This window comes from Amphichorda felina, assembly GCF_050947745.1.
Source record: "Amphichorda felina strain 45539 chromosome Unknown scaffold_3, whole genome shotgun sequence".
NCBI classification, from domain to species: Eukaryota; Fungi; Ascomycota; class Sordariomycetes; order Hypocreales; family Bionectriaceae; genus Amphichorda; species Amphichorda felina.
The window spans coordinates 1844619-1861132 of record NW_028145047.1 but is presented as its reverse complement, the minus strand read 5'-3'; the positions used below and the strand labels follow the sequence as shown (position 1 = coordinate 1861132).

The window sequence follows — 16514 nt, the reverse complement described above, 5'->3', positions numbered from 1 at the left end:
TGTGAGAAGCCAGTGTGAGAGCAAGCTGTGTGTGTGTGTGTGCATGTGCGGTTGTTCCCTTGCTGGACCATAGGCATTCTCTCTCGACCTTGGCGGTGCTTGTCGTCCATCAAGGCCTCTCCTGTGGCATTCCTACCCCCCCTCTCCCCCTCCATCGTCCGGGCGTCCGCGGCCGCCCATCACCACCACCAAAGGAACCACGCCAGAGCCATGTCATCATCAACCGTCTATCATCCCAGGCCAGTCCTGTCCTCGCAGAGGTTCTCGCCCGCCCCTGACTACATCGACTCGCGCCGGAGCTTCCATGGAGACGGCCGGATGCCGCTGCGGGAGTCGACGGGCAACGTTCAACAACACCAGCAGCAGCAACATCAGCAGCATCAACATCAGCAGCAGCAGCAGCAGCAGCAGCAACCACCACCACCACCTCCGCAACAACAACAACCACCACCACAGCAACATCAGCATCAACCTCAACCTCAGACTCAAACCCAACCTCCCCCGCAGCCTCAACTGCAACACCAACAGCACCACCAACCGCAGCACCAACCTCAACACCAGCATCAACCCCAACACCCACAGCATCAGCAGTCCCACAATGGCTTCAATGGCCTCGTCGGGTGCTACCAAAGCCCGGTGAGCCTGTCGCCGTCCATGCAGCCCAGCATCCCGCCCGCGCCCATCGTGCCCTCCCAGTCGTTTGACTGCCTTCACCGCCTGCAGTCCTCCACGCCCCGGCAGCACCACCAAGCACCGGGGCCGGCCTCCCGCTACCACCACCAGCGCGGCAAGGCCCAGGGCAGCATGAACCCCCTCTACTACTGGCCTGCCTTCCGCCAGTACCGCAACAGGCAGGCCCACAAGGACACGCAGAAGGACAAGGGCGGCGTCTGGCGGCGGCCGGAGCTCGAAGATGCCTTTGTGGACTGTAAGCTTTCTCTCCTAAGAAACCCCTGATGAAATATAATTGACACAAGCAAAACAACAGCCGTCCTGTTGATGCCTCACATGGGCCGGCGCAAGTTCTCCATGAACGGGAAGCTGCACGGACGCAACATGCTCATCAGCGAGTACATCTTTGTCATCTGCGTGGCGCTGCTGGGCAGCAAGGAGATCTTCCGGGTCGTCGACAGCACCGAAAGTCTTGAGCAGATGGGACGCAAGCAGGTGTCGAGCCACATGCAGGTTGTCAAGAAGTTCTTCGAGGACCTGCGATGCTGTAAGTGATGCCATCTTGAAATTGCTTGACCCTCCTTGCATAAGAACATGGGAGACTGATATTTTCTACCAGTCCACTTCCTGTTCCCTTCGGAAGAGAAGAAGGAGCCCGGGACGACCAACTCGGACGACTATTACGAGGAAGAGGAGCAGGAGTCGTTCAAGTCGAACCCTGTCCTGACGGCACTGGCCGAGGGCAGGGTGCCCGATGTCAAGCCCAACTACGAGTACTTCTCGCAGCTCCTGGCGCTGCAGTCATCGATCACTGTGCGCCCCAAGACGGTCGAGGTGTTCGTGTCGTCGCCCGACGTCAAGATCCGCGACGATGTCGCCTACGACGCCAGCGACAAGCCGCTGGACCAGGCGTCGTTCCCGCACCTAACCAAGTACATGAACTGCGACGACGCGCCCAACGTCCTGGGCAAGGACGTGCTCCTGCACGAGTACACACGGTCACTGGACCGCACCACGTCGGCGGGCGTCAAGACGGTGACGCGCCGGTGGCAGAAAGACGCGCCGGCCATGTACGACAGCCTGGACCTGCCGACGCGCGACGACGACTGCCTACTGCTGGAGATGTGCTCGACGGTGGACCTCCACGAGCACGCGCGGTTCCCGTCCGGGTCGGAGCTGACGGGCTACGTCGAGGTGTCGCTCACGCAGCCGGCGCTGCAGAACCACCGCTGGAAGTGCGTGACCAAGCTGACGCGCCCCCCGGAGCTGCACAACGAGGACGGCAAGCCCGACATCTACACCAACGAGAGCGGCATCCATCGCCGCGGATGCGCAGAGTCTAGGCAGGACTGCGAGTGCGACTGCCACCTGCGACCGCGCCAGGACATCCACGTGCCCTTTCCCGCGGTCGAGTGGGCGAGCATCCTGAGCATGGCCGTCCAGTACCCGGATGTCGAGCACCAGCAGCAGAAGGAGAAGCGCGGCGGCGCAGGCGGATCCAAGAAGAACGACCTGGAGCGCGCGGGCAGCAAGCGCAAGCGATCCGAGGACGAGGGCGACGCAGCGGCCTGGGCGCGACGCGAGCCGACGGGCAGCGACCTCATCTGCAAGGTGGCCATGTACCAGGAGCTGTGGTCGTGCGCGCCCGACTCGACGCGGTGGACGCGGCAGGCCATCATCTTCTGGCGGTTCAGCACGACCAGCCAGTGGTACAAGTACAATCCCGTGTTCCGGCCCGCGGGCACGACCTGGCGGTGGCTGACGGTCAACGATCCCATGTCGCGCTACCACCAGCAGAAGGCCCTCGTGTACCCGTCGGCCAACGCGACGCGCGACGCCGTCATGTCGCCCACGCCCAGCGCCAGCCAACAGCTGACGGGGGCCATGAGCGAGAACTTCAGCCAGGTGTGGGACGGCAGCGCGACGCTGACACAGCTGCCCCCAGCAGGAAGCAACGCTGGCAGCGGCAGCATGGGCCTGTTCGACTCGTTCCCCAGCGGCCTGGTCACGCCGCCTCCCACGGCGTCCCTGCACGGGTCGTACTCGACGAGCGACGGCTTCGACGCCGGGAACAGCATGGGCGGCTTCCTGCCCCCAACCTGCGGCGCCGACACCCAGCCCACGGCCCTGGCGCACAGCCAGCCGTACTTTGACGCCGGGCAGACCGTCACCAGCAGCTTCGCCGACGTCAAGCCCATGGCGGCCGCGGCCGCGAATCCCTACTCCATGGCGGGGCCCACGGGGTCGCTGGACCTGTCGAACCCGCTGGTCTACGACGGCACGCACCACCAGCAGGGCCACCACGGCAGCGGGACGGGCCTGCAGGCCTGGGACATGGGTGTGGGAGCCCTGGACGGCTGGTCGGGCGCCTCGACGGGAGGGCCCTCTGCGACGCCTGCGGGCTCTGAATGGGGGCCTCCAGCAGCGACTCCCCTGCCCAAGATGGAGCACCCGGGCTTGTGGAATCCGGTGCACTGGGGGCAGCAGGCAGCGGCGGCGACGGTGACGGGAGGACCGTCTGCGCGAGAGGGAAGCCCCCGGCAGATGAAGAGGCGACGGACGGATGGGCTGGATGGTCCTGTTCCTGTCACGGCGGCATGGTAATGGCGGCGAGTGTGGAGTTACGGGTAAAAGGGATGGCGTCTAGGGACGAAGGGTATTTTTGGGTTTCAAACGGACAGGGCACAGGATGGTTCCGGGGGCGTTTATGGGCATTTGGTGTTGTAGGATTATTGATGCGTGACTCTAATACCACTGGATAGAACACACAAAGTGCCTCAGGCGATGTGACTCGAGTGGTGTGCAATAACGGTGTCTCAGCTTTAAAACTTGGGTCTGTCGAGACTCGTGGAGGCGTTGAGCCGTTGACACGGGCATTCCTGCTTGTCTCTGGGGAAGGACTGAGACAGACAACGCTAGAATCTGGTGGGACAATACAATGTATGTATGGGTGAAACCACGAATTGGCGACGGAGACGGGAAACGAGCACTGGACGAAACCTGATTGCTCCTGGGCGAGCTTCGGGGTCCATTGGTGAACGGTCGCGTGTTTGGCGAGGGATGAAACGCGGAGATGGGCCACGGCAATCAGGCACGGATATGACGGGATCTCTGAGATTTGTATTCGCATGGATAGGAGCTGTGGGATGTAAACTCGGCCTGTTGGTCAGCTTGGGCAATGGTCCATGGGGTTGGGGGGGGGGGCGCTGAAGGAGTTAAATGAACCCGGATATCCGGAACGAGCAATCAAATTTGGGAGCTCGGGTTGTGGGCGCGGCTGATCCGACGCATGACGTTTTTTCGCCGGGCGCTTCGCCAAACACACACGAGGCTGTGGTGATGGGTGGAAGAAGGAAAAGGATGAGGAAGAAGACCGGAGGTCGTCGACAGGCTGCGGCGGCCAGAGCGCCAATGGAGCTTCCTCAGCCAGTCGCTGCCCCTCGGCGCGACGCCTCTGCAACGCAGGGCCTCTGTGCATGAAGGGACCCCGTACCTGCATATATGTGGCCAAGTACCACCCCCGCCACGGGTGGCTGTCGAGGTACTTCCTGCACGGCCCAGGCGCCTACCAGAAAGTACCAGTCCCAAACCATGGAATGAACGTCCTTCGCTTCCAGCCGTTGCTCTCCATCGAAACAACCACCTCACACCTCCCCCAAGACGCCCATGTGCGACGCCAGACATTGGCCAGCGACACTCCTCTCGACCTTTCCCGGGCCCTAGCCTCGCCTCGACCATGGCCCGCCTGTGCGTCTTCGTCATGCGTTGGTTTTTCGGGGACCGTCTAGGCGGCCACTGTCGCGCGATAGGACGAGAAGCGAGGTAGGCGACGACAGGTTTCTGACCTTCGCCCAACGGCCGGCCCTCGTAGATTCAAACATGTACTTAGCCTAGTGTCACCTCTCTGCTTCTGCATCTCGTGCATGAAACCTTCGTCTGTTCTGTCTGTCTGCTCCAGCTTGGCCTCACCTCTGATCGTGCAGTGCTGCCACCTACCTGCCTCTCACCTGCCACTCACCTGCCACCAGCCGATGACGACAACGACCCAAGAATCATGAGGGCCTGAACATGTCAAACATCCGTCTGGTGATTGTTTCCTTTGTGTTTCCTCTTTATCGCCATCTGCATCTTTTGGGCTGAAGAAGGACACGGCTGGCCGTTGTTCCCTGAGTGACGATTTTTGTTCGCCTTGTTCCAAGAGGTTCTTTCCCCTTTCTGGGCTCCTCCTCGACCACTCGACCGCCTTCCTCTTCCTTCTCTTCACCACTTTAGATTTTTCATCTCTGCATCACCCATTGTCAATCACAGAGAAGACTGCCAGTCGCTCTCGCGGCTCCGGTCAGCTGCTGTGCGTCAGTGTGCTCTTGTTCTCGTTCTCACTACAAGGTCAGTTCAACTCCCGATTCTTTTCGTATCATGTTTGTTCGCACGAACAATAATCACTGACAATATCTTACTTCAGCCCTGGTCTTTGGTACACTAGTCCACAAACTCTCTCCTTCTTCTCGTCTCATCCAAACTTCTCACTATCCTTGATTCTTCGTCACTTACCAGTCTGCACACTGAGCATCATCTCCTGGCGAGAAAGCACACCGACAAGCCACACCTGGCAACGTTTTTCGAATTCATCGTGAGAATCAACAACGCGGAAATTTACGCGTCGGATACCTTTTCGCGCCCCACGTTCCCTATTTTCGTATCACTCCTCATTTTCCCCCTTTCAGCATGAAGCTCTTCCCAAGCTCACGGGCTGGCCTCGGGGCTTTGGCAGTGCTCTGTCTCTCCACTTCAGCATCTGCCCACTCTTGGATCGAGAAAGCCTACAGGATTGATGCCGCCACCCGCAAGTTTATTGGTGCTCCTGGCTATCCCCGCGGGGGCAATTATCGCCGTCTTGCCGCGGAAGGAGCTTCTAACGACGAGAAGCAAACCTACCGCCTCCCCTCTGACGGCATATACACTGGCGATGAAATTCTCAACAGCGGCCCCATCGCTCCCAACCGCCCGGACGAGACCCTCGAGGCGTTTCCGGGTGACTACATTGCCCTTCTGCACACCGAGAACGGCCACGTCACTGAAAAGCAGGAGGGGCGCCCACTCAACGGAGGAACCGTTTACCTATACGGAACCTCGGAGCCTAAGGACGAGGAAAAGCTCTTTGACGTTCACTTGGTGTGGAACAAGGATGGAACGGGTGGCGATGGCAGGGGTCGTCTTCTGGGCACACGCAACTACGACGACAGTCAGTGCTACGAGGGCAATGCAGCTAAACAATTTGCCGTCGAGCGTTCTGCGGCAGTCCACGGCCTCGCCAGCGAGTCTCTTCCCTGCCAGTCCGACATCCAACTCCCCGAGGACCTGAAACCCGGCACAAGCTACACCGTATACTGGTACTGGGAATACCCCAACTTGAACACGGCTGAGATCGACATGGAGGGCACCAAGGAGGGCCTCTTCCCCTGGATGGGTACCTTTGTGAAGGGCGAGAAGGATCCCCACGGATTCACTGAGGCGGCTCTACAAACCAACGAGAGCTACGCCAGTACCATTGACATCAAGATTGTCGACAAAAGCACGTTCTCAGTAGCCAAGGCAGTTCCCGAAGTGGACCTCACCAGCAAGCCCCAAGTTTATGGCATGGCCATTGACCAGCAGCTCAAGGATGGCGGCTTTGCTGTCAATATCGACCCGAGCCAGGGCGGTGGCGACTCGAACCAGCCCCCTGCATCCTCACCTATGGCCTCATCCACTGCTCCCACGCCAACTGACGCTCCTCAAGGAGATGGTGATGGTCTGGTCACCGTCACCGTCACCGCCACCAAGACTGTTGAGCCTCAAGAACCATCCTCGCCCCCCTCGCCCACCACTCCGTGCAAGTCAACATCTACTCAGACGGTGGTCGAGATGGAGACTTCCTACCTGACAGTCTACCCGGAGGAAACCGCGACTGAGGAAGCAGGGAACCAGGTGCCTGCTCCAACCAGTACGCCCACGACCATGGTCACGTTGACCACGGCGCTCGCAGCGACCTCCACCCTGCCAAAGGGCCTCACGAGCTACTTTGTGGACTCGACAGCGACGCCCGTCCCGCTTAATCGCCGCACCAAGTGGTCTTTCGGCGAGTATTAACTCGCGGGGCTTTTCATGGCTCTAGGACCCCTAGCTACTCGGGGCAATTCTTCTTCTTTTGGACGTATATATCTTCAGGGCGGCCATATACAGCATGGCTGCACGGCCACCCATTCGGAGTGACGTGGTCGGCAGGAACCCGGGAATGATAGATGAACAAGCATGGCTCGCGGCGTTTGATATCTACGGATCAGTAACTCTTTGACGTTTCGAATTTTCTTTCTTTCGGATGTATCGATCTTTTATTTTCTCTCCGCTCTTTTACCCTGGTTGGTAGGGGGGATACACGGAACCGCCTAGATAAAATTGGAGGGGGATCTGGGTCTCTAAAATAAAAAAAAGGCATTCTCACAATCTCATATTTGGTATTGACTGTGATTATCTGTTTGCTGTATTATGTGACCCGTAGATTTAATTTGCCCTCCTTCCTCACATCTCGCCACACTGCGAGATGACCACGTCTAGGTTGGGCACGTCCTTGCCGCGGTACCCAGTCTTGGTGGCCTCCATCTTCTTGACCACGTCCATGCCGTCGACAACCTTGCCGAACACGACGTGCTTACCGTCTAGGAAGGGCGTGGGGACCGTCGTGATGAAGAACTGGCTGCCGTTGGAGTTGGGCCCGGCGTTCTGGATTTTTGTTTTTGGTTAGTACGGCTGATGGGAGAAGAAAGCTACGTGGTAGAAAAGGGGAGAGAGAGACAGGAGGAGCTTACCGCCATGGAGAGCAGGCCCGGCTGGTCGTGACGCAGCGTAAAGTTCTCGTCCTCGAACGACTTGAAGCCCCAGATACACGTCGAGCCCGTACCATCGCCGTTGAGGAAGTCGCCGCCCTGGCACATGAAATTGGGGATCTGAGGGGGATGACGGTCAGCACAAACATGTTTTACATTTTCATTTTCCACATCTGAACTATGCAACACGTGGGCAGGATCATGGGTGAGCGAGCGAGAGAGTAGGTATGCGACACTCACGATGCGGTGAAACTTGGAGCCCTTGTAGCCCTGGGGTCGGCCGGACGAGTTCTTGGTCTCGCCCGTGCAAAACTGGCGGAAGTTCTCGGCCGTCTTGGGGACGACGTCCTTGAAGAGCTCGAACTGGATGCGGCCGAGCGGCTCGCCTAGAGAGATGTGCGGGTTAGAACCTCGCGTTCCCGCACGGGGCTGGTGCTCCCCGGGTGACGGGCCTGGTGAGAAGGGCTTGACAAACCTCCTAGGGTGATGTCGAAGAAGACACTGTAGATGCATGACGACTGGGTTAGCTTTGTGAGAGAAACGCTGAGCCTGTTTGAACGTACAGCGGGTTCCCGGACTCCGGGAGCTTGGTGGGTGGCATCGCGGGGGCAGGATCGGTCGTCCTTCTTTGTATATTATAGTAGGAATCTCTCTATAGTGCAGCAAAAATTACTTGGGCTGATAGTCACTCCGTGGACGGAATCGTTTCGCTGGGGTTGTGTCTTTGGTGGTTGATGAGAAGTTGAAGTTGGTGGCGGGGCGCAGATGCGCTTGTGTAGGCGCTGCACTGGGCACAAAAAAAAAGATGTGTTTCGATGCTTCTATGTTGCTTGATATTATATATGTTAAGTGTCTAACACCACATTATACTGATATATTTTTATAGATACTTGAACCCACTATCCAAAATTATCAAAGCCATCTTATACGCAGCCCTTCCAGGCCTCTGTCATGAAATTGAGGGCATGTTAACGGCGATGCTACGCTTGGGTGTCTCTTGATTTTGTCTTGCTTTCCACAAACGCTGATGTGCTTGGTAGCTTTCGGAAACATTCAATTTTCATGTTATATTGGGTACATGGTATGCATGGATCACATATGATAACTTGACAATCTATCCAACTCCGGCTTCCCAACAGCGCGTCTAATTGACATCTCCGTACCAGTAGTAGACATCGAACTTGCCGTTGGCTCCGGTGAAAGGCTCCGTCCCAAACTGGAGCGCTGCAAAGATACGGTCAGCTTTCTTAATGCATCCGCCAAGGAGATGGGGCTTTTCATACTGATGAGGTGCTGATCGTTGGCCGGGAAGTCTTGGCTGCTGGTGATGTGGTCGAAGAACGGCCGCAGGTCCTCCTCAAACGTCTTGACGGGCTCCGGCGCAACGAAGCTGAAGACCTTCATGGCACCGTTGAAACCGACGAAGAGCTCCCAGTCCTGCCCGCCGACGCCGACGTTGCCCTGCGAGTCACCGATGGGGTGGACGCCGCCGAGGTTGCCGAGCCTTTGTGCGGTGCGTGTTAGCATCGTGTACTTTGACTCGGCCTCCCAGAAGGAGGTGAGGCCTACCAGATCATGATCTCATAGTCGCCGCTGGAGATGTCGTGCCCCGGGTCGGCCGCCGTGAAGAGGTCGTAGGCGACATTGGCACGGATGTTGTCACCGCCGTAGTTCCACTCAGCCTTGGTGGGGATACCATTGATGTCGCTGACGAGCTTCTTGTCGTAGAGCTCGCGGCCCGAGTATGGGTAGGCCTTGACGTTGTAGTCGCCGCCGGACCAGTTCCAGTCGGTGTGCCACTTGACGCCAATGTCGCTGATCTCGTCAATGGTGGTGCACTGCGAGCCCGTGCCGGCGTCCTTGCCCCAGGCGTTGTTGTTGACGTAGTACCCGTCCTGCGAGTGGTAGTCGAACTGCCCACACAGGCTCTGGGCCATGGCGAGGGGCGTGAGGATGGAGAGGAGTGCGGCCTTCATCGTGTCAGTGTCGTTGGAATAATAGGATGCTGTGATAATCAAAGCGACATGGGCAAAATCGTCATGGAGGACGACGGCGGAGAAGGATTATTATATTCATGCTGAAAGGATTGGGCTTTCAGCTCCTTTGGTGGGATCCGCCTTGGTACGGAATCAGATCATAGACGGGAGGATCTTGAATCCCTGAAGGATTCCCAGGGGGGCAGGTCATGGTGTTTCTTTCCCCTGGCCGGCTAGATCTTCCCCCGATGAGGGTCAGCCTTTGCCATCTTGGCGCCTCGAGGACTCGTCTCTATTCGTAGTTTGGTCAGGAAACGATCCCACACGGATGACGGCGTCCCAGACGGACCAGGTTTTGGGGTTTGTGGAGTGCAGGTGCTGCAACGTTGGATGATCGTGTGCTATATTTATCCAGGCACTGCCGATATACGTCTAGGCGCTTTCGGCAATGCAACCGCTCTCGGGGAGAATGGGCTCCCGTGGGCGACTGGTCATATCTTCATCTCTGCCTCTAGCTAAGGCAGCAACGGGCTAAGAGGCCTAAAGCATTACTTCAGACAGCGAGCCTAGTCTATGTGACTTCACTAAGGTGTTTCCTCAGCTGCTGTGTTGGTGTCGTCATGAAGTTTCTGCGAAAACGCCCAAGATGCTGACCGACAGAAACGCGAAACACGATGCATTAACAGAGACAGGGCTGACTTCTGGCGCAGGTGTATCGACCTGCCTCTCTTGCACCAACAAGGCTGATGTGTTCGCCATTGAAGCCATGGAATATATCCGGGGTTCAAAAGGGAATAAATATGAGAGTTGGGAGTACTATCAACTTTGATGGCTGCCCCTGTCGAGTACCCGAGCTTGCGGATAGGCATCTGGGGACTTTGGATCCTGGATCGCCCATACTACTGGCATCCGTTCAAGGGTACTTTATCGATCGTGCAGTCAGCCTACCCACAATGCTCCCTGCCAATTGGTCCCCCTCACCTTTCATGCCTGGACATGACGGCAAGGCCGACTGCATCAGGTAAATAAGTAGCGATCATGCCGGCGGTTTTCAATCCAGTGTGCCATGTTCAGAGGGAGTCGCTTGGGCTCGCCGATGATATCGCGCAGGTCGCATTGAATTCAAGGGCAATTGAGAAGTGGGAGCAATGCTGGAAAATGAGATGGCCATCCGCCATCCACATACTTGTACCTTGGAATGGTCTATCGCATGAATTGGGTGTGAGCGGTATGCGAAACCCAAGCTTGTGCTCTGATGCCTACCGTTTGACCGTGAGACGTCCGAAACGTGGAGCAAACAGGGCGAGACCTGCAAGACGGGAACCGAGGCCTGGGATTTGTGTACCCGCAGAGGAGTCGATGGCGTGTGTCATCAAGGGCTCCGTAGGATCCGTAGAGTGGGATGAGCTTGCGTGTGGGATTCATGAATGAGGAGGAAGGGTCGCAGGGCAGGATCGGGTCTGGTGCTTTCTTCGCGATGTGGTGCCCCAAAAGATCAATCATGGCTGGATGCATTCGTAGGTACGAGTAGTGCTGCTGCAGCGATCAACGCTGTCGGTAGGCGAGAATTACGAGACAATGTGGGCGAATACAGGGCACGTGCGGTCACTATTGATCGGAACAATGAATGTGGTGCCGTAACAACGTTGTCCAAACGTCGTCACGGACGAATAGGTATACTCGCTCCAGCATGGCTGCTGTCGTTGTCGTCGTCGTTGTTGAACACGGATGGCCGCGCATGAATGGCCAGGCGTGGCCGGGCGTCGCGGCCATGGCCCCAGTCCAGCGGCTGTGCGAAGCAACGGACTGACATGTCGCCGACGTCGACACGAGCGTATTATTTACCGATACGCAACTCCGCACGATGATGTAGGTACTACAATTGCCTCGCAGTGGTTCTGAGCGGAGTCGCGGAGGCTCTACCTACTTCACTGGTGCGGTGAGCTGGGCAGTCCAGCATGGCACAGCCACGGGATGACGAATGACGATTTGGACCTAGGGATTGTGCAGTTGCTGGGTATCGTCATGGTTGCTGAGCTCCGCATTCCACGAGGCCGGACGAGCCGGAATACGTACGTACTGGCAATACTAATAGGACTGGGCAGGAAAAAACTCGGGCGGCGCAGACGCCATCGACAGGAACAGGAAGCCATGGGCGGCGCCGGCTTCAACGGGGACGCCGTTGGCTATTATGGCGAGCAAATACCCTACGTACTGATACTTCGTATACCTACTCCGTACTAGGAGGAGTAGTACTCGTACTACGTGTGATGCAGCTGCCCGGCATTTGGTTGGGATGGAACTGCGTGGAATTACGTATCTAAATGGTGCTCACTTTGCTTCTTACCTCGCGTCGATTCCATATTATTGCTTTTGGGTTGGCGATCGTATTGTTCGACGGCGGCTTGGCCGGAAAGGAGGCCAACTCGGCCGCGGGTACCTCGAGAAGCGTCCGTCTGGGTCAATTGGTTGGAGATGGATGGTTTGGAGGCCTGGACAGTGGTCGTGTTTTCCATACTATGATGATAAATAGATGCACCGCCAGAATCGGCGCTAAGGGGCCGTACGAAGAGCCATGCAGATACACTGTGCGACCGGCCCACCCCCACCTCCAAAACTCCACCTCCATCTCAGCCCACACCCCCAGCTTGGCCTGCTGTTAATCAGTCCACTCACGAGTCCAGTCCCCGCCTCGCATCCAGCCCCCCCCGAGCGAAGACAAGCTTTTTGGGATGGAGGTCGTCGTGTTCATGTCCTGGGCACCCAGTCTGTCTTCAGGGCACCGGCACCATTCGACGCCATGCTCAACGCCCGAGCCTGGCGTGATCCTGGCGTGGGAGGCCTGAGACGCATTCATCAGCACCAGCGACACTGTAACAAAGGCACGGGTCTGCCGATTACCGCCTATTGTATGTTACAAAGTACCCAGGTGGGCTGCCGCTGGCCGACAGTCTAGGCCTTGTTCGAGACAATGGGCGATCTCATCAACGAACTGCAGAGCCGTGTCACGCGGGCGCCAGCATGTCAACGTGCCCTTCTGTGCAACCAAAAATATTACATGTAATACAAGTTCAAACAAGGAGGTTCGGTGATACCAAGAACGATTAGCAGCCGTCGAGGAGTCCGTCTCACCTCTAGCGAATTGCGATAACACGCTGGAATGCGGGAGGGCATCGTCGGCGTCGAGACATCTGAATTGAACCGAAACCTTGCGACAAAACCGCGCACGACCGAACTTTGTCTCAACGGAAGTTTTATTCTTACGATACAACTCGTAGCAATAATACTCCGAATGCGGCCCCTGGCAGCCCAAAAAGAGCATTGCATGACCGTGCAGCCATCTGCTGAAGGGTTTATTAGGACCCTGAAAGTCTGGATTGCCATGGATGCGTTGTCGCGGAAGAAGGCGGACCCTTTGTCTTCTCAGCTTTTGTTGGTGGTGGTTTCGGAAACAGTGACTGCTGAGCCGGGTAAAGAAGGCAGTCGAGGATTCGAGCTTCCAGATAGATCGGCTTGCCCGGGCCCTAGGAACAATAATACCTGCGCAGCGAACGAGCGGCTCTGGGCATAAGAAATGGAACCTGGGAACTCTGACCCTAGCCGCCATATCCGTTACGGGCGGGCGCACAAGAGAGCGCTTGACGGATGATGACATTTGTCAACGCCCGTAGTGTTCAGTGTTCGCGCCGCTAGAAGATGGTGAACAACACCGTCATTTTTCGAGGCCGTCATCAATCCCGCTCTCCCGTCACCCTTTCGTCTTTCCAGCGTCGCAACTCGCGTCGATTCAGCTCCTCCGATGGGCACTAGTAGCTCGGTAGCTCGGGGGACTTGATCGACCGCTATATTTCAAATACGTAGTGCAGGGGGGGGGGAAGACATGAGGAGTCGAGGACATTGGTGTTGCTTCCAGGAGGAGCTCGTCAGGGTAGCTCAATTAGACTCTGAACCACCGTTGGGATCCCCTGGTGTCCGACCCGTGCTGTTGGTCGGCTGTCATGATGAATTACTCGTAAACACATTCCAGCAGCATTATTACATAAGTAGTAGCAGCACCCTGTGTCCGTACTACGACCAGAAACGAAGTATCGAAAATTCCATTCATTCACCTACTAATACTGTACAAAGGGTTCTGTAGCGGCTGGGCGTTCTGCCGTCGCCTGCCACTCCTGGTAATAGTGGGAGTGAGGTACTGGGTACCAAGACCAGCCACCGTACGCCAGACCGCATCCAGGTTTCCGGTACGAAGGCGGAACCCACCGAATAAACGCTTGGCCACCACCCAGTTAAAAGGCCAGACTCTCGAGTCACAACGGTGCTCCTCAAGCTCACCCACCATCACATTCGCTCGGGCAGCACACTCTCCGTACATTGCCAGTGGTGGATTGGCGGTCCGGCCCCAGCCCAGCGCAGCCGGTGCACAGTGCGACTCTTTTGCGACAGTGATGACGGGGCACCCGCCGTATCCATTGCTGTAGGGATTATACCTGTAGCTGGCGAAGGAAGCCCAGGTTGCCAGGACTCAACGGCACGGATCAGGATATTTATCCTATGGAGCAGTCTTGCATATAAAGAAGGGTTGCATTGATCTTAAAGCAATCGGATCATGCAGAGATGCGCCATTGCGAGTACAAGGGGCCGGATTCTGCGTGAAGCATCTCTATTATACTACGAACTATCTGTTTGATGGTGGACGCTGGCGCCCGTAGTGGAGGCCTACGTGCAGGCCACCCCAGACGTCCGTCGCAGCGACGTGGGAACCAAAGGAGGGGGGAGGGTACGTAGTGCGCTGACCTGCATTGGTTGGTTGCCAGCTGGCTGGCTTTGGCTGGCTTGGCTGGCCAGCCATGGGCATGGCTGGCGCTGGGGCTTTGCCCGGGCACGCTGGACCCGTTCCGCTTCCAGCGCCTGCAGCCTCTCGCAGTCTCAGAGTCCTCAGTCTCGCTCTCCTCTTTCCCACGCTGTGTCACCCGCTTTCGCCTCCTCCTCCTCTTCATCCACTCCACCTCCTGCACTCCGCTTTCTCCTCTTTCCATCACCACCTCTCTCCATATTGTCAAGCGCAGTCCCACCGCCTGGCTGTATCTTCGGCGGGATTGAGATCGACCGTCGAAACGACCCATGCTCGGGGTGATCGCGGCCAATTCCCTAGATGCCCGCGATTCCGATTCCCGCTCACCTGACGACGCCCTCGCTCGCTTTCAGCGCTGAGTGAGGTTACGACCAGGGCCTTGAGCCTCTATGCGAACCGAGGCGTTGTACGCCTCTGGGCCAGCGTCGCCATCGAATCGCATCTAGTCCCCAGCACCATCGACACAGGACCTCGCTATGCCTGCCGTCGAACAACTCGTCGGTGAAGCGGCCCTGCTCGTCGCCAGAGTCGCCCAGGCCTCTTCTTCGACAACCGGACGCCCAGTGGTAACAGCCGAGGCTGCGAACGACGGTGACAAGGGTCATAAGGATAACTCGAACTCGCCGCTGCTATTCTTCGTCGCCCTTGGGTTTGGCGTCGTCTTTACAAATCTATGGTGCGTATCTACTGCGCCCGTCCGCTTGGCTGAAACACGGCTGCGTGCAAGCGTCTAGCGTTGCCTGGGAAATTGTCTAACATCAACACTAGGATCATCGTTGGCGTCAAGTACTGTTTCCGTTATAATGCTCGCAATCGGGCCATGCGCATGGGCGAAGACGGTGAACCGATCAATATGGAGAACATGCCTCGACCTCACCGCCGCCGACGTGAGAAGAAGCTGATGACTATGGACGAAGTTAACGACAAGTTCCCGATGATGAAGTACAAGACGTGGGTCTCGGAACGGGCGAGAGAGGGCTTGCCTACTGCAGGAGGTGTCGACCTCACACAATCTCGTGCCAACAGTCTTCGCGAAGCCGATGGCATCCTGCCCGACATATCCGGGAACGATCAGACCTCTGCCGACCATCGATCGCAAAGCAATGTGACTGTGGACACTACTGGTGTCACCCAACTCGCAGTGGCTGATCCGGCGAAGAAGGATGAGAAGGAGGAGAAGAAGGAAGGAGAAAGTAGACAGTCTACTGATATTGCCCAAGGCCAGGCTTCAGGCACGGACGGTACTGATCGCCGTGATCTCCACCGGATTGAGAGCTCACCCGATGATGATGATGATGAGCATATCGATGCTGCTCTGCCGCCCGAGTGCTTGCAGACTCCCGGCGACTCCTGCGCCATCTGCATCGACACTCTGGAAGATGACGACGATGTTCGTGGACTGACGTGTGGCCACGCCTTCCACGCTGGATGTGTCGACCCATGGCTCACGAGTCGTCGTGCCTGCTGCCCTCTTTGCAAAGCAGACTACTACACGCCCAAGCCCCGACCTAACCAGGAGGGGCAAGAGAGAACCAACAATGCCAACAACAACTTCGACGCTCGAGGAAACTCGAGAATCAATCTTCCGATCGGCCTCAGCAACGTGTTCAGAAGTGACCGGGGTGCGCGGGATGCCTCTCAGCCCCCTTCTTCACTTTTCCGGTTCCCGGGTGGCTTCGGCCAAGCCCGCCGAGCGCAGCGAAACGAGGGCACTCGTGGCGGCGATCGAGCCCAACCATCCAACGCTACGACAACTACTGAGCAGACACAGTCTCAGCCCGGGGGCCAAGACTCGACCCAGAACCAGAACACCAACGCCGAGGCGACCGAACGGCCGAACTCCGGAATCCTTTCCTCTGTACGGTCGGCTTTTAAGTTTGGAAGGCATCGGGACGACCACAATGGGGAGGAGTCGTCGAACCCTGCACCTGGCAACCACGACAATGTGACGCCATCTCAACTCGAGTCGGGAACTCGTGCGACCAATGCCGCCACTTCGTAGTTATATAAACCACGAACTGCATATTTTTCATATCACGACTGGTGGTTATCCGACCTGCCACACCGGACATCACACCCCATCATGACATTGCACATCGCCGACCGACATCACTGCCCGATTTAACGACATATCGCATTTTCACGCAGTTT

At 57.3% G+C, this 16514-nt stretch overlaps 5 protein-coding genes across 5 annotated transcripts; 3 read left to right on the top strand and 2 right to left on the bottom strand.

The window, feature by feature from the left end:
* Positions 1-598: 598 nt before the first annotated feature.
* Positions 599-3276, top strand: ACO1O0_003284 (uncharacterized protein; the record flags this gene model as incomplete). The annotated part of the gene is made up of 4 exons (XM_083192738.1): positions 599-636; positions 666-928; positions 989-1219; positions 1292-3276. 4 exons carry the CDS (start codon positions 599-601, stop codon positions 3274-3276), a joined length of 2517 nt encoding a protein of 838 aa, XP_083051795.1.
* A 2121-nt stretch (positions 3277-5397) lies between these two features.
* On the top strand, positions 5398-6801 carry ACO1O0_003283 (uncharacterized protein; the record flags this gene model as incomplete). The annotated part of the gene is made up of 1 exon (XM_083192737.1): positions 5398-6801. One exon carries the CDS (start codon positions 5398-5400, stop codon positions 6799-6801), a length of 1404 nt encoding a protein of 467 aa, XP_083051794.1.
* Positions 6802-7230: 429 nt separating this feature from the next.
* CYP3 (cyclophilin-like domain-containing protein) lies at positions 7231-8136 on the bottom strand (the record flags this gene model as incomplete). The annotated part of the gene is made up of 5 exons (XM_083192736.1): positions 7231-7431; positions 7518-7655; positions 7776-7921; positions 8011-8036; positions 8099-8136. 5 exons carry the CDS (start codon positions 8134-8136, stop codon positions 7231-7233), a joined length of 549 nt encoding a protein of 182 aa, XP_083051793.1.
* Positions 8137-8679: 543 nt separating this feature from the next.
* Positions 8680-9511, bottom strand: ACO1O0_003281 (uncharacterized protein; the record flags this gene model as incomplete). Its single annotated transcript, XM_083192735.1, has 3 exons — positions 8680-8759; positions 8819-9039; positions 9105-9511. The coding sequence occupies 3 exons, from the start codon at positions 9509-9511 to the stop codon at positions 8680-8682; spliced, it is 708 nt and encodes a 235-aa protein (XP_083051792.1).
* A 5328-nt stretch (positions 9512-14839) lies between these two features.
* On the top strand, positions 14840-16365 carry ACO1O0_003280 (E3 ubiquitin-protein ligase RNF103; the record flags this gene model as incomplete). The annotated part of the gene is made up of 2 exons (XM_083192734.1): positions 14840-15039; positions 15132-16365. 2 exons carry the CDS (start codon positions 14840-14842, stop codon positions 16363-16365), a joined length of 1434 nt encoding a protein of 477 aa, XP_083051791.1.
* Between the last annotated feature and the right edge of the window lie 149 nt (positions 16366-16514).